Source organism: Pseudophryne corroboree, chromosome 10, assembly GCF_028390025.1.
Source record: "Pseudophryne corroboree isolate aPseCor3 chromosome 10, aPseCor3.hap2, whole genome shotgun sequence".
NCBI classification, from domain to species: domain Eukaryota; kingdom Metazoa; phylum Chordata; class Amphibia; order Anura; family Myobatrachidae; genus Pseudophryne; species Pseudophryne corroboree.
In genome coordinates this window covers 223,508,348-223,534,428 of record NC_086453.1, presented here as the reverse complement: position 1 = coordinate 223,534,428, position 26,081 = coordinate 223,508,348, and the positions used below count along the sequence as shown (strand labels likewise).

The 26,081-nt window shown below is 46.3% G+C and overlaps 1 protein-coding gene across 3 annotated transcripts in view; it reads right to left on the bottom strand.

The window, feature by feature from the left end:
• Window positions 1–26,081, bottom strand: part of SLC2A5 (solute carrier family 2 member 5) — a 197,924-nt gene that overhangs the window by 35,228 nt on the left and 136,615 nt on the right. For 2 of the 3 annotated variants that reach the window (XM_063943102.1, XM_063943104.1), the window contains exons 11-12: window positions 24,589–24,716; window positions 17,819–18,314 (exon numbers count right to left, since the gene is read on the bottom strand). In XM_063943102.1, the coding sequence (XP_063799172.1) occupies window positions 18,075–18,314; window positions 24,589–24,716 (368 nt within the window). In that variant the 3' untranslated portion in view covers window positions 17,819–18,074. Of the gene's footprint in view, window positions 1–17,818; window positions 18,315–24,588; window positions 24,717–26,081 lie in introns of those variants that run through there. The other variant, XM_063943103.1, reaches the window with a different exon arrangement.

The following is a 26,081-nucleotide window of genomic DNA, read 5'->3' as shown; positions in this document are numbered from 1 at the left end:
AGGGAGCATCTCTCAAGCAATTGGTGAGGGAGCCCACTCGCAAAGACTCAATATTAGATCTAATTCTTACAAATGGTGATAGGATATCTGATATATATGTGGGTGAGCACCTGTGATCCAGTGATCATCAAGCAGTATGGTTTAGTATAAAGACAGGATCCAACTCCTCTCACACAAAAACAAAGGTGTTGGATTTTAGAAATGCAGACTTTGCAAAAATGGGGAGATGTTTAAGTGATTCATTGGCAGACTGAAGGAACTTGGAAGGAGTGCAGGAGAGGTGGAAAAAAATGAAAAGTGCATTACTAAGTGCAACAGACCTTTGTATCAAAATGGTTAGGAAAAGCACCAGGAAAAGGAAGCCAGTGTGGTTCACAAAAGTAGTATCAACTAGCGTGAAAGCAAAAAAGATGGCTTTTAGGAAATACAAACAGACTCAAAATAATAACGACAAAGAGGTGTATCTGGACAGACGGAAGGATGCTAAGAAAGTGATCAGACGTGCAAAGGCAGAAGCTGAGGAGAAAATGGCCCAGTCAGTAGATAAAGGGGGCAAAACTTTTTTTAAGTATATAAGTGAAAAGAGAAAATCAAATGGAGGAATAATAAGACTTAAGACAGAGAGTGGGCATTTGGTGGAGGGAGACAAGGCAATAGCAGATCACCTAAATAATTATTTTTGCTCAGTATTTACTACAGAAGAAGGGATGGGGCCACAGTTAAATTGCAAGGACATTCATAAAAATAAAGTAGATGAAAATACATTTACAGTGGAGAAGGTCCTAACAGAACTTTCAAAACTAAAAGTGGATAAATCAATGGGACCAGATGGGATACACCCAAGGATACTCAAAGAGCTAAAAGATGTGCTGGTTACACCTTTAACAGATTTATTTAACCAGTCACTAAATACAGGTGCTATTCCAGAGGACTGGAAAAGAGCAAATGTAGTTCCACTGCACAAAAGTGGAAGCAAGGAAGAAGCAAGTAACTACAGACCAGTAAGCCTTACATCAGTAGTAGGGAAAGTAATGGAAAAACTATTAAAAGAAAGAGTAGTGGAATATCTTAAATCAAACAACTTACAGGATCCAAAACAGCATGGATTTACTGGTGGGAGATCATGCCAAACAAATCTTATTGACTTTTTTGACTCTGTGATGAAAATAATAGATCAAGGGGGAGCTGTAGATGTAGCATATCTAGACTTTAGTAAGGCATTTGACACTGTCCCACATCGCAGACTGCTAAATAAACTTGAAAGCCTGGGGGTGGATTATAAATCAGTTAAATGGATAAGAACCTGGTTGCAGGATAGGAAACAGACAGTCGTAGTTAATGGAGTGCAATCTATGGAGGGAAATGTTACCAGTCGAGTACCCCAGGGATCTGTACTTGGGAGGTCATTCCGAGTTGTTCGTTCGCAAGGCGATTTTAGCAGAGTTGCTCACGCTAAGCCGCCGCCTACTGGGAGTGAATCTTAGCATCTTAAAATTGCGAACGAAGTAATCGCAATATTGCGATTACACACCTCGTAGCAGTTTCTGAGTAGCTTCAGACTTACTCGGCATCTGCGATCAGTGCAGTGCTTGTCGTTCCTGGTTTGACGTCACAAACACACCCAGCGTTCGCCCAGACACTCCTCCGTTTCTCCTGCGTTTTTTCCGGAAACGGTAGCGTTTTTTCCCACACGCCCATAAAACGGCCTGTTTCCGCCCAGTAACACCCATTTCCTGTCAATCACATTACGATCGCCAGACCGATGAAAAAGCCGTGAGTAAAAATAAGAATTTACTTACCGATAATTCTATTTCTCGTAGTCCGTAGTGGATGCTGGGGACTCCGTAAGGACCATGGGGAATAGCGGCTCCGCAGGAGACTGGGCACAAAAGTAAAGCTTTAGAACTACCTGGTGTGCACTGGCTCCTGACCCTCCTCCAAGCCTCAGTTAGGATACTGTGCCCGGACGAGCGTACACAATAAGGAAGGATTTTGAATCCCGGGTAAGACTCATACCAGCCACACCAATCACACCATATAACTTGTGATCTAAACCCAGTTAACAGCATGATAACAGAGGAGCCTCTAGAAAAGATGGCTCACTACAGCAATAACCCGATTTTTTTGGTAACAATAACTATGTACCAGTATTGCAGACAATCCGCACTTGGGATGGGCGCCCAGCATCCACTACGGACTACGAGAAATAGAATTATTGGTAAGTAAATTCTTATTTTCTCTGACGTCCTAGTGGATGCTGGGGACTCCGTAAGGACCATGGGGATTATACCAAAGCTCCCAAACGGGCGGGAGAGTGCGGATGACTCTGCAGCACCAAATGAGAGAACTCCAGGTCCTCCTCAGCCAGGGTATCAAATTTGTAGAATTTTACAAACGTATTTGCTCCTGACCAAGTAGCTGCTCGGCAAAGTTGTAAAGCCGAGACCCCTCGGGCAGCCGCCCAAGATGAGCCCACCTATATTTCCAGGGCCCTGACAACGTCTAGCAACTTGGAGTCCTCCAAGTCCCTAGTAGCCGCAGGCACCACAATAGGTTGATTCAGGTGAAACGCTGAAAACCACCTTAGGGAGAAACTGAGGACAAGTCCTCAATTCCGCCCTGTCCGAATGGAAAATCAGATGAGGGCTTTTACAGGATAAAGCCGCCAATTCTGACACGCACCTGGCCCAGGCCAGGGCCAACAGCATGACCACTTTCCATGTGAGATATTTTAACTCCACATATTTAAGTGGTTCAAACCTATGTGACTTTTGGAACCCAAAAACTACATTTAGATCCCAAGATGCCACTGGAGGCACAAAAGGAGGCTGTATATACAGTACCCCTTTCACAAACGTCTGAACTTCAGGGACTGAAGCTAGTTCTTTTTGGAAGAAAATTGACAGGGCCGAAATTTGAACCTTAATGGACCCCCATTTCAGGCACATAGACACTCCTGTTTGCAGGAAATGTAGGAATCGACCTAGTTGAAAATTCCTCCGTCGGGGCCTTACTGGCCTCGCACCACGCAACATATTTTCGCCAAATGCGGTGATAATGTTTTGCGGTTATATCTTTCCTGGCTTTGATCAGGATAGGAATGACTTCATCCGGAATGCCTTTCTCCTTCAGGATCCGGCGTTCAACCGCCATGCCGTCAAATGCAGTCGCGGTAAGTCTTGGAACAGACAGGGTCCTTGCTGGAGCAGGTCCCTTCTTAGAGGTAGAGGCCACGGATCCTCCGTGAGCATCTCTTGAAGTTCCGGTTACCAAGTCCTTCTTGGCCAATCCGGAGCCCGAATATAGTGCTTACTCCTCTCCATCTTATAATTCTCAGTACCTTGGGTATAAGAGGCAGAGGAGGGAACACATACACTGACTGGTACACCCACTGTGTTACCAGAGCGTCTACAGCTATTGCCGGAGGGTCCCTTGACCCGGCGCAATACTTGTCGAGTTTTATAAACATGTGGAAGACTTCTGGGTGAAGTCCCCACTTGCTGACAGTGCTATCACATGATTTTCCGCCCAGCGAAGAATCCTTGCAGCTTCTGCCATTGCCCTCCTGCTTCTTGTGTCACCCTGTCTGTTTACGTGGGTGACTGCCGTGATGTTGTCCGAATGGATCAACTCCGGGTGACCTTGAAGCAGAGGTCTTGCTGAGCTTAGAGCATTGTAAATGGCCCTTAGCTTCAGGATATTTATGTGAAGTGATGTCTCCAGGCTTGACCATAAGCTCTGGAAATTCCTTCCCTGTGTGACTGCTCCCCAGCCTCACAGGCTGGCATCCGTGGTCACCAGGACCCAGTCCTGAATGTCGAATCTGCGACCGTCTAGAAGATGAGCACTCTGCAACCACCACAGGAGAGACACCCTTGTGCTTGGTGACAGGGTTATCCGCTGATGCATCTGAAGATGCGACCCGGACCATTTGTCCAGCAGGTCCCACTGGAAAGTTCTTGCGTGGAATCTGCCGAATGGGATTGCTTCGTAGGAAGCCACCCTTTTTCCCAGAACCCTTTCATTGATGTACTGAGACTTGGCTCGGTTATAGGAGGTTCCCGACTAGCTCGGATAACTCCCTGACTTTCTCCTCCGGGAGAAACACCTTTTTCTGGACTGTGTCCAGGATCATCCCTAGGAACAGACGACGAGTCGTCGGAATCAGCTGCGATTTGGGAATATTGAGAATCCAATCGTGCTGCCGCAACACTACCTGAGATAGTGCTACACCGACCTCCAACTGTTCCCTGGATCTTACCCTTATCAGGGAATCGTCCAAGTAAGGGATAACTAAAATTCCCTTCCTTCGAAGGAGTATCATCATTTCGGCCATTACCTTGGTAAAGACCCGGGGTGCCGTGGACCATCCATACGGCAGCGTCTGAAACTGATAGTGACAGTTCTGTACCATAAACCTGAGGTACCCTTGGTGAGAAGGGTAAATTGGGACATGAAGGTAAGCATCCTTGATGTCCCGAGACATCATGTAGTCCCCTTCTTCCAGGTTCGCAATCACTGCTCTGAGTGACTCAATCTTGAATTTGAACCTCCGTATGTAAGTGTTCAAGATTTTAGATTTAGAATCGGTCTCACCGAGCCGTCCGGCTTCGGTACCACAACAGTGTGGAATAATACCCCGTTTCCTGTTGCAGGAGGGGTACCTTGATTATCACCTGCTGGGAATACAGCTTGTGAATGGCTTCCAAAACTGCCTCCCTGTCAGAAGGAGACATCGGTAAAGCCGACTTTAGGAAACGGCGAGGGGGAGACGTCTCGAATTCCAATTTGTACCCCTGAGATATCACCTGAAGGATCCAGGTGTCTACTTGCGAGTGAGCCCACTGCGCGCTGAAATTCATTGAGACGGGCCCCCACCGTGCCTGATTCTGCTTGTAAAGCCCCAGCGTCATACTGAGGGCTTGGCAGAGGCGGGAGAGGGCTTCTGTTCCTGGGAACTGGCTGATTTCTGCAGCCTTTTTCCTCTCCCTCTGTCACGGGGCAGAAATGAGGAACCTTTTGCCCGCTTGCCCACGAAAAGACTGCGCCTGATAATACGGCGTCTTCTTATGTTGAGAGGCGACCTGGGGTACAAACGTGGATTTTCCAGCTGTTGCCGTGGCCACCAGGTCTGAAAGACCGACCCCAAATAACTCCTCCCCTTAATAAGGCAATACTTCCAAATGCCGTTTGGAATCCGCATCACCTGACCACTGTCGTGTCCATAACCCTCTACTGGCAGAAATGGACAACGCACTTAGACTTGATGCCAGTCGGCAAATATTCCGCTGTGCATCACGCATATATAGAAAATGAAATGCATCTTTTAAATGCTCTATAGGCAATAATATACTGTCCCTATCTAGGGTATCAATATTTTCAGTCAGGGAATCCGACCACGCCAACCCAGCACTGCACATCCAGGCTGAGGCGATTGCTGGTCGCAGTATAACACCAGTATGTGTGTAAATACATTTTAGGATACCCTCCTGCTTTCTATCAGCAGGATCCTTAAGGGCGGCCATCTCAGGAGAGGGTAGAGCCCTTGTTCTTACAAGCGTGTGAGCGCTTTATCCACCCTAGGGGGTGTTTCCCAACGCACCCTAACCTCTGGCGGGAAAGGATATAATGCCAATAACATTTTAGAAATTATCAGTTGTTATCGGGGGAAACCCACGCATCATCACACACCTCATTTAATTTCTCAGATTCAGGAAAACTACAGGTAGTTTTTCCTCACCGAACATAATACCCCTTTTTGGTGGTACTCGTATTATCAGAAATGTGTAAAACATTTTTCATTGCCTCAATCATGTAACGTGTGGCCCTACTGGAAGTCACATTTGTCTCTTAACTGTCGACACTGGAGTCAGTATCCGTGTCGGCGTCTATATCTGCCATCTGAGGTAACGGGCGCTTTAGAGCCCCTGACGGCCTATGAGACGTCTGGACAGGCACAAGCTGAGTAGCCGGCTGTCTCATGTCATCACTGTCTTTTATACAGAGCTGACACTGTCACGTAATTCCTTCCAACAGTTCATCCACTCAGGTGTCGACCCCCTAGGGGGTGACATCACTATTACAGGCAATCTGCTCCGTCTCCACATCATTTTTCTCCTCATACATGTCGACACAAACGTACCGACACACAGCACACACACAGGGAATGCTCTGATAGAGGACAGGACCCCACTAGCCCTTTGGGGAGACAGAGGGAGAGTTTGCCAGCACACACCAGAGCGCTATATATATATACAGGGATAACCTTATATAAGTGTTTTTCCCCTTATAGCTGCTGTATTTTTAATACTGCGCGTAATTAGTGCCCCCCTCTCTTTTTTAACCCTTTCTGTAGTGTAGTGACTGCAGGGGAGAGCCAGGGAGCTTCCCTCCAACGGAGCTGTGAGGGAAAATGGCGCCAGTGTGCTGAGGAGATAGGCTCCGCCCCTTTCTCGGCGGCCTTATCTCCCGTTTTTCTGTGTATTCTGGCAGGGGTTAAAATTCATCCATATAGCCCAGGAGCTATATGTGATGCATTTTTTGCCATCCAAGGTGTTTTTATTGCGTCTCAGGGCGCCCCCCCCCCAGCGCCCTGCACCCTTAGTAACCGGAGTGTGAAGTGTGCTGAGAGCAATGGCGCACAGCTGCAGTGCTGTGCGCTACCTTGTTGAAGACAGGACGTCTTCTGCCGCCGATTTTCCGGACCTCTTCTGTCTTCTGGCTCTGTAAGGGGGCCGGCGGCGCGGCTCTGGGACCTATCCATGGCTGGGCCTGTGATCGGTCCCTCTGGAGCTAATGTCCAGTAGCCTAAGAAGCCCAATCCACTCTGCACGCAGGTGAGTTCGCTTCTTCTCCCCTTAGTCCCTCGATGCAGTGAGCCTGTTGCCAGCAGGTCTCACTGAACATAAAAAACCTAAAACTAAACTTTTCACTAAGCAGCTCAGGAGAGCCACCTAGTGTGCACCCTTCTCGTTCGGGCACAAAAATCTAACTGAGGCTTGGAGGAGGGTCATAGGGGGAGGAGCCAGTGCACACCAGGTAGTTCTAAAGCTTTACTTTTGTGCCCAGTCTCCTGCGGAGCCGCTATTCCCCATGGTCCTTACGGAGTCCCCAGCATCCACTAGGACGTCAGAGAAATTACTAAGTGCATAGCAAATTTACTTGGCGCAGTCGCAGTGCGGACATTGCGCATGCGCATTAAGCGGAAAATCGCTGCGATGCGAAGATTTTTACCGAGCGAACAACTCGGAATGAGGGCCTTGGTCCAGATCTCTTTAATATCTTTGTTGGTGACATTGCAGATGGTATTGAAGGGAAGATATGCCTTTTTGCAGATGATACAAAGATATGCAACAGGGTAGACACACCGGGAGGGGTCAAACAAATGATTAATGACCTAGGTAGGCTTGAGAAACGGTCAAGAACGTGGCAACTACAGTTTAATGCTAAAAATGCAAAATCATGCACTTGGGTCTCAAAAACCCAAAGGCTAAGTATAGTATCAAGGGTACTATAATGGAAACTACTGAGGAAAGAGATTTAGGAGTCAGTATTTCAAGTGACTTGAAGGCAAGAAAGCAATGCAACAAAGCAATGAGAAAGGCAAGTCAGATGCTTGGTTGCATAGGGAGAGGAATCAGTAGCAGGAAAAAAGAAGTGATAATGCCACTGTATAGGTCATTGGTACGGCCCTATCTGGAATACTGTGTCCAGTTCTGGAGACCCTATCTCCAGAAGGATATAAATACATTAGAGAGTGTACAAAGAAGGGCAACTAAAATGGTGCATGGCCTACATCACAAAACTTACCCGGAAAGGCTAAAAGATCTTAACATGTATAGTTTGGAGGAGAGAAGGGAAAGGGGAGACATGATAGAAACTTTCAAATATATAAAGGGTCTTAACAAAGTTCAGGAGGGAAACATTCTTCAAAGGAAAAGAAGTATTAGAACTCGAGGGCATACATTGAGACTGGAGGGGGGGAGGTTCAGGGGAAATTTAAGGAAAAATTACTTCACAGAAAGGGTAGTGGATAAGTGGAATAGCCTCCCATCAGAGGTGGTAGAGGCTAAGACTGTAGGGCAATTTAAACATGCTTGGGACAGGCATATGAATATCCTTACAAAGAATCAAGGTTAAAAAAGGGTTGAGATTGCCTAAAGGATAGGCCAAGTGGTTCTTATCTGCCGTCAAATTCTATGTTTCTATGTTTCTAAGTGTATATCCATTTGCCGATGCCGCCCCCCCCCCCCCCACTTCCCCGCCGGGCACGATGTGTCGTTCAGTGACACCTCATGCCATGTGTACCCACCTTAAGTGGATCTACAATATGGGGACCATCGTGCCAGATGGGTTAAATATAGATTTTAACCTGGGGACTTTATTATAATGATATCTATAGATTTAGATTTTTGGGCTTTCTTATAATGACATTTAGAGACTATAAATTACAAATCCTGAAGAGATAACTTTTTACAGCAAGATCCATTGGGATAAGTCTATTGGAAAATTAATTAAAATGTATGAGGTGGTGGAAAAGTATGGACTGTACAGTACTACCCAGAAAGAGTTATATATACTTGAAGAAATGAAACTATCAATAATAACTTTTAAAATTTCCTACCTCCACTAGGTTGCAAGTGTGTGAAACAGATTTTTATTAGCCATATTTTAATTTAACTGTTTTAAATATTTATTTAACAGCACCATACAGAGGATATATTTAATGATGCTTACGTGATGCGCAGCATATGACCAGAAAGTTGTTAAAATGAATGATAATTTGGAAGAAAAAAATCAACCGACAGAAGTTTCTTATATAAAATGTGAATAAACCAGCCATAGATTGTACCACTCTTTTTTTCTTTATAAATAGCAATCAGGTTCACAGCAGTGGCTAGCTGATTTGGATACAACAAATTTACTATGAAAAAACGTCAGGTTGCAAGCAATGCAATAGCAACACAAACAGACAAAAAGGACAACACAGTAAACATCTTCAATACCCTTATGAAGCCCTGATTGTGTGAAACATGTTGGACATGCCCCCTGTTACTGCAGTTTGTATTCAGTAGAGAGTGGGCAGGAGCAAGAACCATGACCAGAGCTGTTAACAAGTAACCGAGAAACACGCTTCTCTCCATATCCAGCAAGAAGATCGGAGGCGCCAGGTCAGAAAAGAGGCAGAAGCAAAGTTCAGAGGAGACGCCTGAATGGAAGGACAGCAAGACGGAACGGAGGCTATCACCACTAACAGGACGATTACCGTCCTAAAATGCTAAAGGTACCTTAAGCAAAGAAAAGTAATTTTTATTTTTTCTTGGACTTCATTCACCTTTAAAGGAAAAAAGTATTGTTGGGCTGTTTATTTAACATTGTGCGATACCCACCTTAAAAATAATTACCACCGATACGGATCCCTGCAATAAAAGCGGAACATATGGGAAATGCACATACATAACTACCATACTAATTCGTTTAGACACTTCACTGATATAGCTTCATGTTTTCAGCAACGGCATAGAGAATCAAGGCTGGTCATTTTCATCCGACAGTTAAATTGTTTTTCATATATTGCAACTGTAGAGACACAGTGGGGGAGATTCAATTGTTTGAAAAGTCAGTTGGGTGTCTGTTTTTTTCTAAGACAGGAAAAAACAGACACCCAACTGACTTTTCAAACATTTGAATTAGTGATGAGCGGGTTCGATTTCTCAGAAACCGAACCCCCCCGAACTTCACGCTTTTTACACGGGTCCGAGGCAGACTCGGATCTTCCCGCCTTGCTCGGCTAACCCGAGCGCGCCCGAACGTCATCATCCCGCTGTCGGATTCTCGCGAGGCTCGTATTCTATCGCGAGACTCGGATTCTATATAAGGAGCCGCGCGTCGCCGCCATTTTCACACGTGCATTGAGATTGATAGGGAGAGGACGTGGCTGGCGTCCTCTCCGTTTAGATAGAGAGTGAGACACTTGATTTACTGGAGCATTAGGAGTACTCAGAGAGTGCAGAGTTTTGCTGATAGTTATACTAGTGACCACCAGTTTTATTTATTATTTAATATAATCCATTCTCTGCCTGAAAAAAAATGATACACAGTCACATACCATATCTGTGCTCAGCCTCAGTGTGCTGCATGATAATATCATCTATGTATATCTGACTGTGCTGAGTAGTGCTCACTGCTCACACAGCTTAATTGTGGGGGAGACTGGGGAGCAGTTATAGCAGGAGTACATATTTAACAGTGCACACTTTTGCTGCCAGAGTGCCAGTGTGACTGACCAGCAGTGACCACCAGTATATTGTCTGCCTGAAAAAGTTAAACACTCGTGTGGTGTTTTTTTATTTTATTCTATAAACGCATTCTGCTGACAGTGTCCAGCAGGTCCGTCATTCATTATATTTCTATCTTCTTCATACTAGTAGTTTAGGAGTCTGCAGTGCTGACAGTGTCCAGCAGGTCCGTCATTATATAATATATACCTGTCCTGCAGTAGTGATATATATATATTTTTTATATCATTATCATCCAGTTTATACTAGCAGATGCAGTACGGTAGTCCACGGCTGTAGCTACCTCTGTGTCGGCAGTCGCTCGTCCATAATTGTATACCTACCTGTGGTGGGTTTTTTTTTTCTATCTACTTCATACTAGTAGTTTAGGAGTCTGCAGTGCTGACAGTGTCCAGCAGGTCCGTCATTATATAATATATACCTGTCCTGCAGTAGTGATATATATATATTTTTTATATCATTATCATCCAATCTATACTAGCAGACGCAGTACGGTAGTCCACGGCTGTAGCTACCTCTGTGTCGGCACTGGCAGTCGCTCGTCCATAATTGTATACCTACCTGTGGTGGGTTTTTTTTTTCTATCTTCTTCATACTAGTAGTTTAGGAGTCTGCAGTGCTGACAGTGTTCAGCAGGTCCGTCATTATACAATATATACCTGTCCTGCAGTAGTGATATATATATATATTTTTTATATCATTATCATCCAGTCTATACTAGCAGACGCAGTACGGTAGTCCACGGCTGTAGCTACCTCTGTGTCGGCACTGGCAGTCGCTCGTCCATAATTGTATACCTACCTGTGGTGGTTTTTTTTTTTTCTATCTTCTTCATACTAGTAGTTTAGGAGTCTGCAGTGCTGACAGTGTCCAGCAGGTCCGTCATTATACAATATATACCTGTCCTGCAGTAGTGATATATATATATTTTTTATATCATTATCATCCAGTCTATACTAGCAGACGCAGTACGGTAGTCCACGGCTGTAGCTACCTCTGTGTCGGCACTGGCAGTCGCTCGTCCATAATTGTATACCTACCTGTGGTGGTTTTTTTTTCTATCTTCTTCATACTAGTAGTTTAGGAGTCTGCAGTGCTGACAGTGTCCAGCAGGTCCGTCATTATACAATATATACCTGTCCTGCAGTAGTGATATATATATATTTTATATCATTATCATCCAGTCTATACTAGCAGACGCAGTACGGTAGTCCACGGCTGTAGCTACCTCTGTGTCGGCACTGGCAGTCGCTCGTCCATAATTGTATACCTACCTGTGGTGGGTTTTTTTTTTTCTATCTTCTTCATACTAGTAGTTTAGGAGTCTGCAGTGCTGACAGTGTCCAGCAGGTCCGTCATTATATAATATATACCTGTCCTGCAGTAGTGATATATATATTTTTTTTATATCATTATCATCCAGTCTATACTAGCAGACGCAGTACGGTAGTCCACGGCTGTAGCTACCTCTGTGTCTGCAGTCGCTCATCATCCATAAGTATACTAGTATCCATCCATCTCCATTGTTTACCTGAGGTGCCTTTTAGTTGTGCCTATTAAAATATGGAGAACAAAAATGTTGAGGTTCCAAAAATAGGGAAAGATCAAGATCCACTTCCACCTCGTGCTGAAGCTGCTGCCACTAGTCATGGCTGAGACGATGAAATGCCATCAACGTCGTCTGCCAAGGCCGATGCCCAATGTCATAGTACAGAGCATGTAAAATCCAAAACACCAAATATCAGTAAAAAAAGGACTCAAAAATCTAAAATAAAATCGTCGGAGAAGCGTAAACTTGCCAATATGCCATTTACCACACGGAGTGGCAAGGAACGGCTGAGGCCCTGGCCTATGTTCATGGCTAGTGGTTCAGCTTCACATGAGGATGGAAGCACTCAGCCTCTCGCTAGAAAAATGAAAAGACTTAAGCTGGCAAAAGCACAGCAAAGAACTGTGCGTTCTTCAAAATCACAAATCCACAAGGAGAGTCCAATTGTGTCGGTTGCGATGCCTGACCTTCCCAACACTGGACGTGAAGAGCATGCGCCTTCCACCATTTGCACGCCCCCTGCAAGTGCTGGAAGGAGCACCCGCAGTCCAGTTCCTGATAGTCAGATTGAAGATGTCAGTGTTGAAGTACACCAGGATGAGGAGGATATGGGTGTTGCTGGCGCTGGGGAGGAAATTGACCAGGAGGATTCTGATGGTGAGGTGGTTTGTTTAAGTCAGGCACCCGGGGAGACACCTGTTGTCCGTGGGAGGAATATGGCCATTGACATGCCTGGTGAAAATACCAAAAAAATCAGCTCTTCAGTGTGGAAGTATTTCAACAGAAATGCGGACAACATTTGTCAAGCCGTGTGTTGCCTTTGTCAAGCTGTAATAAGTAGGGGTAAGGACGTTAACCACCTCGGAACATCCTCCCTTATACGTCACCTGCAGCGCATTCATCATAAGTCAGTGACAAGTTCAAAAACTTTGGGCGACAGCGGAAGCAGTCCACTGACCAGTAAATCCCTTCCTCTTGTAACCAAGCTCACGCAAACCACCCCACCAACTCCCTCAGTGTCAATTTCCTCCTTCCTCAGGAATGCCAATAGTCCTGCAGGCCATGTCACTGGCAATTCTGACGAGTCCTCTCCTGCCTGGGATTCCTCCGATGCATCCTTGAGTGTAACGCCTACTGCTGCTGGCGCTGCTGTTGTTGCTGCTGGGAGTCGATGGTCATTCCAGAGGGGAAGTCGTAAGACCACTTTTACTACTTCCACCAAGCAATTGACTGTCCAACAGTCCTTTGCGAGGAAGATGAAATATCACAGCAGTCATCCTGCTGCAAAGCGGATAACTGAGGCCTTGGCATCCTGGGCGGTGAGAAACGTGGTTCCGGTATCCATCATTACTGCAGAGCCAACTAGAGACTTGTTGGAGGTACTGTGTCCCCGGTACCAAATACCATCTAGGTTCCATTTCTCTAGGCAGGAGATACCGAAAATGTACACAGACCTCAGAAAAAGACTCACCAGTGTCCTAAAAAATGCAGTTGTACCCAATGTCCACTTAACCACGGACATGTGGACAAGTGGAGCAGGGCAGACTCAGGACTATATGACTGTGACAGCCCACTGGGTAGATGTATTGACTCCCGCCGCAAGAACAGCAGCGGCGGCACCAGTAGCAGCATCTCGCAAATGCCAACTCTTTCCTAGGCAGGCTACGCTTTGTATCACCGCTTTCCAGAATACGCACACAGCTGAAAACCTCTTACGGCAACTGAGGAAGATCATCGCAGAATGGCTTACCCCAATTGGACTCTCCTGTGGATTTGTGGCATCGGACAACGCCAGCAATATTGTGTGTGCATTAAATCTGGGCAAATTCCAGCACGTCCCATGTTTTGCACATACCTTGAATTTGGTGGTGCAGAATTATTTAAAAAATGAGAGGGGCGTGCAAGAGATGCTGTCGGTGGCCAGAAGAATTGCGGCACACTTTCGGCGTACAGGCACCACGTACAGAAGACTGGAGCACCACCAAAAACGCCTGAACCTGCCCTGCCATCATCTGAAGCAAGAAGTGGTAACGAGGTGGAATTCAACCCTCTATATGCTTCAGAGGTTGGAGGAGCAGCAAAAGGCCATTCAAGCCTATACAACTGAGCACGATATAGGAGGTGGAATGCACCTGTCTCAAGCGCAGTGGAGAATGATTTCAACGTTGTGCAAGGTTCTGCAACCTTTTGAACTTGCCACACGTGAAGTCAGTTCAGACACTGCCAGCCTGAGTCAGGTCATTCCCCTCATCAGGCTTTTGCAGAAGAAGCTGGAGACATTGAAGGAGGAGCTAACACAGAGCGATTCCGCTAGGCATGTGGGACTTGTGGATGGAGCCCTTAATTCGCTTAACAAGGATTCACGGGTGGTCAATCTGTTGAAATCAGAGCACTACATTTTGGCCACCGTGCTCGATCCTAGATTTAAAACCTACCTTGGATCTCTCTTTCCGGCAGACACAAGTCTGCTGGGGTTCAAAGAACTGCTGGTGAGAAAATTGTCAAGTCAAGCGGAACGCGACCTGTCAACATCTCCTCCTTCACATTCTCCCGCAACTGGGGGTGCGAGGAAAAGGCTCAGAATTCCGAGCCCACCCGCTGGCGGTGATGCAGGGCAGTCTGGAGCGACTGCTGATGCTGACATCTGGTCCGGACTGAAGAACCTGACAACGATTACGGACATGTCGTCTACTGTCACTGCATATGATTCTCTCCCCGTTGAAAGAATGGTGGAGGATTATATGAGTGACCGCATCCAAGTAGGCACGTCAGACAGTCCGTACTTATACTGGCAGGAAAAAGAGGCAATTTGGAAGTCCTTGCACAAACTGGCTTTATTCTACCTAAGTTGCCCTCCCACAAGTGTGTACTCCGAAAGAGTGTTTAGTGCCGCCGCTCACCTTGTCAGCAATCGGCGTACGAGGTTACATCCAGAAAATGTGGAGAAGATGATGTTCATTAAAATGAATTATAATCAATTCCTCCGTGGAGACATTCACCAGCAGCAATTGCCTCCACAAAGTACACAGGGAGCTGAGATGGTGGATTCCAGTGGGGACGAATTGATAATCTGTGAGGAGGGGGATGTACACGGTGATATATCGGAGGATGATGATGAGGTGGACATCTTGCCTCTGTAGAGCCAGTTTGTGCAAGGAGAGATTAATTGCTTCTTTTTTGGTGGGGGTCCAAACCAACCCGTCATTTCAGTCACAGTCGTGTGGCAGACCCTGTCACTGAAATGATGGGTTGGTTAAAGTGTGCATGTCCTGTTTATACAACATAAGGGTGGGTGGGAGGGCCCAAGGACAATTCCATCTTGCACCTCTTTTTTCTTTCATTTTTCTTTGCGTCATGTGCTGTTTGGGGAGTAGTTTTTGGAAGGGCCATCCTGCGTGACACTGCAGTGCCACTCCTAGATGGGCCAGGTGTTTGTGTCGGCCACTTGGGTCGCTTATCTTAGTCACACAGCTACCTCATTGCGCCTCTTTTTTTCTTTGCGTCATGTGCTGTTTGGGGGGTGTTTTTTGGAAGGGCCATCCTGCGTGACACTGCAGTGCCACTCCTAGATGGGCCAGGTGTTTGTGTCGGCCACTAGGGTCGCTTAGCTTACTCACACAGCTACCTCATTGCGCCTCTTTTTTTTCTCCTTTGCGTCATGTGCTGTTTGGGGGGTGTTTTTTGGAAGGGCCATCCTGCGTGACACTGCAGTGCCACTCCTAGATGGGCCAGGTGTTTGTGTCGGCCACTTGGGTCGCTGAGCTTAGTCATCCAGCGACCTCGGTGCAAATTTTAGGACTAAAAATAATATTGTGAGGTGTGAGGTGTTCAGAATAGACTGAAAATGAGTGGAAATTATGGTTATTGAGGTTAATAATACTTTGGGATCAAAATGACCCCCAAATTCTATGATTTAAGCTGTTTTTTAGGGTTTTTTGAAAAAAAACACCCAATCCGACAAAAAAAATTCGGTGAGGTTTTGCCAAAACGCGTTCGAACCCAAAACACGGCCGCGGAACCGAACCCAAAACCAAAACACAAAACTTGAAAAATTTCCGGTGCTCATCACTAATTTGAATTCCCCTCAGTGTGTCTTTTTCAAGCGCTGTTGGAGAAAAATCAGGCTAAGCCCACTATACGTTATATACTGTAGCTGCTTTGAGTGCACAGATACGTTCTGTCTGTTATATAAAAAAAATTGTGTGCTAGCTACATACTGTTGAAAGAAGTTTTATGTAATGGTGCGTACACACTGGCTGTTCTATTGAACAGGCGATATATCGTGGGTCCGTCGGCCAGTGTGTTTGAACGACATGTCTTTGAACGCCGTCGTTCACAGACATATAGAGTCGGCCCTGCAGTGCAGCCGATGACCAATATCTCTAACGATATATTGGTGCATTGCTGTGAGTGTACGGGCGGTCAGCCGATGCGCATGTAAATGCCCAGTTCATGACGTCAGTCCCGACGGATCAGCCAGTGTGTATGCACAACACACTGCCTGGTGCGTCCATGGATATATCTGCAGATCAATTGATGTGCAGATATATTTATCTACTAGTGTGTACCCAGCATTACAGAACTTATTGCTTAAAAAAAAAGCTTTAGTAAGCGTTGGCATTTTAACTGTGTTAGAATTTTAACACTTGTTTGAACTAAATACTAGAAACACAGAATTGACTGTAGTTTTTATCTGCTCTAAGGAGCGCTTTAGGATAACCCCCTTTTTTAATACTTGTATTACCTGTGAAGGATCACATGTGAAAAATCGTATTTAGCAGCTACTTAGTCAGAGAGGACAGGCCAGGTTTTCTAGTTCAGTACTGTTTAACAGCCTGGACATTGAAGCAGTGACACAGGCAAAATGTTTTTGCACATACAAGCTCACAGTTGACGGCAGATACACCGCCCCCTCGAAAATGGCCATGTCACACCTGCGTTTTTCTAACCACTCCCTGTAACCTCCCCCCTGTCAACGCCTCCAAACAGTCACTTCCTGTCAATCACAGTCCATGAAATCCTCATTGCGAGCAGGATGAGAACATGTGCATTGCGGCACTTGAGCACATGTGTATTGAGATCACAGCACATGTGCCGATAATCGCTCCATTGCGTGGACAACAGACATAGTGGGGGTCATTCCAAGTTGTTCGCTCGCTAGCTGCTTTTAGCAGCATTGCACACGCTAGGCCGCCGCCCTCTGGGAGTGTATCTTAGCTTAGCAGAATAGCGAACGAAAAATTAGCAGAACTGCTAATAAATAATTCTTTGCAGTTTCTGAGTAGCTCCGGACCTACTCACAGATTGCGATCAGCTCAGTCCGTTTAGTTCCTGGTTTGACGTCACAAACACGCCCTGCATTCGGCCAGCCACTCCCCCGTTTCTCCAGACACTCCCGCGTTTTTCCCTGACATGCCTGCGTTTTTTTGCAAACGCCGGGAAAACGCTGAGTTGCCGTCCAGAAATGCCCCTTTCCTGTCAATCATTTACCGAACAGCAGTGCGACTGAAAAGCGCCGCAGAAGCCACAGCAAAACTGCTAAGTTTTGTGTTAAATAACTAAGCGCGTGCCTTGCGCATGCGCAATTTGCAACAAATCGCAGCATAGCAAAAATCAGCAACGGGCGAACAACTCGGAATGACCCCCTGTGTACAAACATGATTAGGCCCATGGGGGTTATTCAGGTTTGTAAGCAAACCAAAAAAGTACAATAATGGGCAAAACCATGTTGCACTGCAGGGGGGGCAGATGTAACATGTGCAGAGAGATTTAGATTTGGGTGGGTTATATTGTTTCTGTGCAGGATAACTACTGCCCAAATCTTAATCTGACTGTCGACCTATTGCCTCTGTCTATCTTCTTACCTATTGCCTCTCTCTACCTTATTATTACCTACTGTCTATCTTCCATCCGGATACCATATGATTTAAATAAAATAATATTTTTGACCGCTTCACAAATACACGCGTGATAAAAAAGTATAACGTTTATTAAATGAGGAACACCATGGACAATAAAAGGAGAAGCTTCCATGTGTCTAGCTCGTCATATAGAAATTGAGCAAACAGAATTCCACCCTGCTTAACCATTTATAGAAATGTTGGGCAGGGCTGCAATTCTATAAACCTATATATTATATATTATTATATATTATAGGGTGATGAATGGCGTTCAGAATACCTTTACTGTTCAAGCAGCAGAAAAGAGTCCATTAAGGAAATAAGTGGTCACAGTGGAGTATTAATGGCCAATTCATGTTTTTCCAGTGGCATGTCACATAACACTGGGTTTAGGTCTTGGAATTCCTTGGAGTCTGTTCTCTCCTCCAGTCCATTCCTCTTTGCCATCAGCTGACTGATCTCCAGGAACGTTTTGCCCTTGGTTTCAGGAATAACAAAAAATATGAAGAGGAATGTAGCTAAACAGACGGCAGCAAAAAGGACAAAACAGTACGGTCCTAATCCATTCTGTAAGGGAAAATGAAGAGAAACGTAAATAAGAATTTACTCACCGGTAATTCTATTTCTCGTAGTCCGTAGTGGATGCTGGGTACTCCGTAAGGACCATGGGGTATAGACGGGCTCCGCAGGAGACTGGGCACTCTTAAAAGAAAGATTAGGTACTATATCTGGTGTGCACTGGCTCCTCCCTCTATGCCCCTCCTCCAGACCTCAGTTAGAGAAACTGTGCCCGGAAGAGCTGACATTACTAGAAAAGGATTTGGAATCCAGGGTAAGACTCATACCAGCCACACCAATCACACTGTACAACTCGTGATAACTATACCCAGTTAACAGTATGAACAATAACTGAGCCTCTCTCAACAGATGGCTCATACAATAACCCTTTAGTTAAGCAATAACTATATACATGTATTGCAGAGAGTCCGCACTTGGGACGGGCTCCCAGCATCCACTACGGACTACGAGAAATAGAATTACCGGTGAGTAAATTCTTATTTTCTCTGACGTCCTAGTGGATGCTGGGTACTCCGTAAGGACCATGGGGATTATACCAAAGCTCCCAAACGGGCGGGAGAGTGCGGATGACTCTGCAGCACCGAATGAGCAAACTCAACTCAAGGTCCTCCTCAGCCAGGGTATCAAACTTGTAGAATTTTGCAAAAGTGTTTGAACCCGACCAAGTAGCAGCTCGGCAAAGTTGTAAAGCCGAGACCCCTCGGGCAGCCGCCCAAGAAGAGCCCACCTTCCTCGTGGAATGGGCTTTTACTGATTTAGGATGCGGCAGTCCAGCCGCAGAATGTGCAAGCTGAATCGTGCTACAGATCCAGCGAGCAATAGTCTGCTTTGAAGCAGGAGCACCCAGCTTGTTGGGTGCATGCAGGATAAATAGTGAGTCAGTTTTTCTGACTCTAGCCGTCCTGGAAACATAAAGTTTCAGGGCCCGGACTACGTCCAGCAACTTGGAATCCTCCAAGTCCCTAGTAGCCGCAGGCACCACAATAGGTTGGTTCAAATGAAACGATGATACCACCTTAGGGAGAAATTGGTCCTCCATTCTGCCCTTTCCATATGGAAGATCAGATATGGGCTTTTACATGACAAAGCCGCCAATTCTGACACACGCCTAGTCCAAGCTAATGCCAAAAGCATGACCACTTTCCACGTGAGATATTTTAGCTCCACGGTCTTAAGTGGCTCAAACCAGTGGGATTTTAGGAATCCAACACACGTTAAGATCCCAAGGTGCCACTGGAGGCACAAAAGGGGCTGAATATGCAGCACCCCTGTAACAACGTCCGAACTTCAGGCAGTGAAGCCAGTTCTTTTTGAGAGAAAAAGGGATAGGGACGAAATCTTGGCCTTTATGGATCCTAATTTTAGGCCCATAGTCACTCCTGACTGTAGGAAGTGCAGGAATCGACCCCCCTGGAATTCCTCTGTAGGGCCTTCCCGGCCACACACCAAGCAACCTATTTTCGCCATATACAGTGAAAAAGTCTTGCTGTCACGTCTTTCCTAGCCTTTACCAGCGTAGGAATAACTGCATCCGGAATGCCCTTTTCCGCTAGGATCCGGCGTTCAACCGCCATGCCGTCCAACGCAGCCGCGGTAAGTCTTGGATCAGACAGGGTCCCTGTTGCAACATGTCCTGACTGAGAGGCAGAGGCCATGGGTCCTCTGAGAGCATTTCTTGCAGTTCCGGGTACCGAGTCCTTCTTGGCCAATCCGGAGCAAAGAATATTGTTCACACTCCTCCGTTTATTACAATTCTCAGCCCTTGGGTCTGAGAGGAAGAGGAGGGAATATATAGACCGACTGGAACACCCACGGTGTTACTAGTGCGACCACAGCTATCGCCTGAGAGTCCCTTGACCCAGCGTAAAACCTTTTTTATCTTTTTATTGAGTTGGGACGCCATGTAGTCCACCTGAGGCAGTTTCCATCAATTTGCAAAACTGCGTGAAGACTTCCTGATGAAGTCACCACTTTCCCGGGTGGAGGTCGTGTCCACTCCCGGAATGAACACTGCTGACAGTGCGCTTACTTGATTCTCCGCCCAGCGAAGAATTCTGGTCGCTTCTACCTCTCGCCACCCTGCTCCTTGTGCCGCCCTGGCGGTTTACATGAGCCCCTGCGGTCTGACTGGATCAGAACCGGTTGGTCGCGAAGCAGGAACTCCGCTTGACTTAGGGCGTTGTATATGGCCCTTAGTTCCAGGATATTGATGTGAAGGCAAGTCTGTTGGCTTGACCACAAACCTTGGAATTTTCTTCCCTGTGTAACTGCCCCCCACCCTCGGAGGCTTGCATCCGTGGTCACCAGGACCCAGTCCTGAATGCCGAATCTGCGGCCCTCGAGAAGGTGAGCACTCCGCAGCCACCACAGGAGAGACACCCTGGCCCTGGGGGATAGGGTGATTAACCGATGCATCTGAAGATGTGATCCGGACCACTTGTCCAGTAAGTTCCATTGTCCTTGCATGGAACCAGCCGAAGGGGATGGCCTCGTATGATGCCATCATCCTTCCCAGGACTCGAGTGCAGTGATGCACTGACACCTGTTTTGGTTTTCAATGGATTCCTGACCAGTGTCATGAGCTCCTGAGCTCTCTCTATCGGGAGATAACCCCTCTTCTGGTCTGTGTCTAGGATCATGCCTAGGCGAGGCAGATGAGCTGTAGGAACCAACTGCGACTTTGGAATATATAGAATCCAGTCGTGTTGCAGTTTCACTTCCAGAGAAGGTGATACGCTGTCCAGCAACTGCTCTCTTGATCTCGCTTTTATGAGGAGATCATCCAAGTATGTGATAATAGTGACACCTTGCTTCCGCAGGAGCACCATCATATCCGCCATTACCTTGGTGAAATTGGTAATGACAATCCCGTACCACAATTCTGAGGTACGCCTGATGAGGTGGATAAATGGGGACACGAAGGTATGCCTCCCTTATGTCCCGATTCATTTAAGGCATGCAATGACCGCTCTTAGCGATTCCATCTTGAACCTGAACCTTTTCAGGTATATGTTCAGGGATTTTAATTCAATATGGGTCTAACCGAACCGTCTGGTTTCGGGATTATAACATGGTTGAATAATAACACCCTCTTGTTGAAGGAGGGGACCCTTGACCACCACCTGTTGAAGATACAATTTACGAATTGCAGTTAACACTAGCTCCCTCTCTTGGGGGAAGCCCGCCGGGTCCTCGGTGAGGGGGCATCTTCTCACAGTCCAGCCTGTATCCCTGCGATACAATTTTTATTGCCCAGGGATCTAACAGGGAGTGAACCCACTTGTGGCTGAACTTACGAAGGCGTGTCCCCACCGGGCCTAGCTCCGCCTGTGGAGCCCCAGCGACATGCGGTGGATTTTTGTAGAGGCCGGGGAGGACTTCTGTTCCTGGGGACTAGCTGTGTTGTACAGCTTCTTTCCTCTGCCCCCGGCTCTGACAATAAAGGACGCACCTCAGACTTTCTTGTTTCTTTATTCGAAAAGCTGCATTTAATAATGTCGTGCTTTCCTAGGCTGTGCAGGAATATAAGGCAAAATATCAGAATTACCAGCTATAACTGTGGAGACCAGGCCCGAGAACCTTTCTCCACACAATCCTCAGCCTTCCATATGCCTCTTAAGTCGGCATCATCTGTCCAATGTATATTCTACAGGACACGTCAAGCAGAAATCGACATAGCTTTTGTCTCTAGGACCCAGTATACTCATGTCCCTTTGGGCATGCTTTATAATTATATATCTATCACTTAAGACAGCATCTTAAAATATTTATATGCATACTAGGGTCTCAATCTCTGCTGATAAGGTACCTGTCCACGCTGCCACAGCGCTATAAACCCATGCCGACACAATCGCCGGTCTGGGTAGTATACTAGAATGTGCACGCTATCTGCAGGATCCCTGAGAATAGCTAGTGCAAACAGGACACCCGAGGGGAAGATTCTCAACACATCCTGGCCCTAGTGGGGAAAGGATACAGCCTGAGAATTCTCTTGTGGGAAGCTGCCGTCTCTTGTCTGGAGATTCCCGCTCTTTTTCTTCATGAGAGGAGGGAAATTTACCTCAGCATTCTTCCCCTTAACATGTGTACTCTCGTGTCAGGGACAGATGAGTCATCAGTGATATGCAAATCATCTTTTATTCCAATAATCATATATTGAATATCTTTTAGCCCTCTTGGCTGTAACTTTGCATTATCGTAGTCGACAGTGGAGTTAAACTCCGTGTCGATACTAATTTTGGATAGTGAACATAGAGAGACTCTGAAGGACTCTGTGACATAGGGACAGACCAGGGTAGATTTCCTTTCTGTTCCCTAACCTTTTGTGCAATAATTTTACCTCAGCACTTACACATATCCAAACAGGTGTCGGCGTTGTTGACGGAGACACCCTCCCACACACTTATCCGCTCTATCACCTCCTTAGAGGAGCCTTTTACCTCAGACATGTCGACACACGCGTACCGACACACCACACACACAGGGGATGCTCTATTTGAAGACAGTTCCCCCACCAGGCCCTTTGGAGAGACAGAGAGAGAGTATGCCAGCACACACCACAGCGCTATATAATACAGGGATGTACACTATACTGAGTGATTTTTCCCCTATAGCAGCTTATATACACAGTTTTTGCGCCTAAATTTATGTGCCCCCCCTCTCTTTTTTACCCTTTGTGTACCAGGATACTGCAAGGGAGAGCCTGGGGAGCTTCCTTCCAGCTGAGCTGTGAAGAGAAAATGGCGCCGGTGTGCTGAGGAAGAAGGCCCGGCCCCCTCAGCGGCGGGCTTCTGTTCTTTTATGTACTTTAATGGCGGGGGTTAATGCACATATACAGTTTATCAGACTGTACTATGTGCTTTTCGCCAAGTAAGGTAATCTAATTGCTGCCCAGGGCGCCCCCCCCCAGCGCCCTGCACCCATCAGTGACCGGAGTGTGTGGTGTGCTAAGGGAGCAATGGCGCACAGCTGCAGTGCTGTGCGCTACCTTAATGAAGACCGGAGTCTTCAGCCGCCGATTTTCAACTTCTCTTCGTTCTTCTGGCTCTGCAAGGGGGACGGCGGCGCGGCTCCGGGACCGGACGACCGAGGACTGGGCCTGTGTTCGATCCCTCTGGAGCTAATGGGGTCCAGTAGCCTTAGAAGCCCAAGCTAGCTGCAAGCAGGTAGGTTCGCTTCTCTCCCCTCAGTCCCACGTAGCAGTGAGTCTGTTGCCAGCAGATCTCACTGAAAATAAAAAAACCTAACAAATACTTTCTTTTCTAGGAAGCTCAGGAGAGCCCCTAGGGTGCATCCAGCTCTGGCCGGGCACAGATACTAACTGAGGTCTGGAGGAGGGGCATAGAGGGAGGAGCCAGTGCACACCAGATATAGTACCTAATCTTTCTTTTAAGAGTGCCCAGTCTCCTGCGGAGCCCGTCTATACCCCATGGTCCATACGGAGTACCCAGCATCCACTAGGACGTCAGAGAAATTGAATTTAACACAAGCACAGCACCTCTATAATATAATCTATATAAATGTCAGTCTAGCAGCTATTGCTAAGGGGAAGCCCCGTCACATCACATCTCTCAGTGGCTGCTAGGGACAAAAGGAGAGCGCAACCACCTCTGCTCACATGCACTGAGGTGGACAGAGCTAGGGATAACCATCGAATGCTTAACCAGTGATGGTCCCCATCAATGGTGCTAGCAGTGTTTTACATTGGTACATCATTTGTACCATCGATGAAACAGAGAAGGGCGGCATGGGCTGAGCGATGTAATGGGGAGTGAATCTAAGTGGTGGACCAGTCAGGGAAGCGGGGACTGACTATCACATTCGGGATTAGCCTCAGTGCCATGTACCCTGCAATGGGACAAACAACAAAAGTGAAACGCTAATTTGTTGCTGGGGAATCATCGGATCTAACATCAATGACTGATGACCATCCCTAGACACAGCAGCGGTAGCAGTGACAGCAAATGGAGGTCTGTACCAGTCATCCCATATGGGGGAGGAGGGGCACTGATAGGAGGGTATATAGCTCCAGTTTGCTTTCACTGTTCCTGGTGCACTGTGTATGTGAGCAGTGAGGAGAAGCCTCTCTCGTTCAGGTGGGGGGTAAGGAGATGAAGGGAGGTGGAAGGTGAAGAGATTAAAGAAATGGTGGATGGGGGTAGAAGTGGGAGAAAGGAATGGGGAGATAGAATAAAGATGAAGGAGATGAGGAAATTGGGGAGGGGGGGGGGGGAGCAGTAATGAGAGAGAGGCAGGCACTCACCCTGAGGTATTCAAAGATAAGACCAACAATGAAGTTTGACAACCAGTGTACACTGCCAGCCACCATAAAGGCTGCAGGTCGGGATGCTTGACGAAACATCTCAGTGGTGATCACGTAGGGTATAGGGCCTGAATACAGAGAGAGAGAGAGAGAGAGAGAGAGAGAGAGAGAGAGAAAAAGCACTTTTTCATATGAAACATAAGGGTAAATGTATGAAGCAGTGATAAGAGTGGAGAAGGGAGCCAGTGGAGAAGTTGCAACCAAGCAGCATTGAAGTAACATTTATAATTTGCATACTATAAAATTATACAGAGCGGTTGATTGGTTGCCATGGTTGCGTACCTCCCCCCACCCACACACACACTTGCTTATCTGTTACCTACTTGGCTGTTGTATAGCAAACCAAAGACAAATTTCTAGTATACGCAAGTATACCGGGCCAATAAAGTTGATTCTGATTCTGATGGGCAACTTCTCCACTGGCTCACTTCTACACTTTTATCACTGCTTCATACATTTACCCAATAATATCATCATTAATATTCTCACTATTGTAGGTTCATTTGCCCCAGGCTGCTTATAAACTGTACATGATATATCTGTTTACAGACTTTCTATCATTTCTGAGAACATTATATGGCTGTAAGTAGAGATGTTCAACTGGTTCAAGTTTGGTTGATTTTCCCTGGCTTGATGGCCACGAACATGTTTGTAGCACAGTACAATCACTATTTAACCCCTGAAATGTAAATGCAGTGTTTAAAAACTTAGAACATGGCATGGCCTAATGTATTTCTCATGGATATGAATGGGTGCCAGTGCCACCAGTATAATAGACTGTATTGGTAAAACCCATTCTAAATGCATTAGTACGATGCTTGTTAGTCTTCATGTGTTTCACCCATTTAACAAGCGTGTGTGAGAGAACGCTCTTGGGTGATTCACCAGAAAGTGAACATAAAGTCCTGTGCATCATACGCTTTTAAATAGTTTTTCCTTTTAAACTGATCTGTTAAGAAATTGTTGTCATATGAAAACTTAATTGTTTAGTAGCAATGTCTTACCCTATAACTTAAGACCCACTGTAATCTTGGTATTTTGGAGAAGTATTTCATTTTAATTTGTGTAGCTGTCCCGTGCATCATTGAGAATCGCCCTCTTAATGTTTACATTCCCTTAAGAAACATTACCAAAATAATTAATGCGCCAGATGTGTAGGGTTTCTTTGCTTGAGACTAGAGAAAATTGGAAACACTGAGATATCTTGAAAATTCTGTCCTGCTTTTAATACTCCAAGGGCTTAATTTACTATGCAATACTTTTCAAAGCCACTGTACCTTCAGTGGTTTCCACCGCTAGATATAAACAGGTAATGTGAGAGATTCAGAGAGATGGATGTAGTGTAGTAGCAGCTGCAACGGTTGTCGCAGCCGCCGCTGCTACATTATGCTAATGCCGAAGGAGGTGTCTCCTGCCGCCATCACAGATACAAG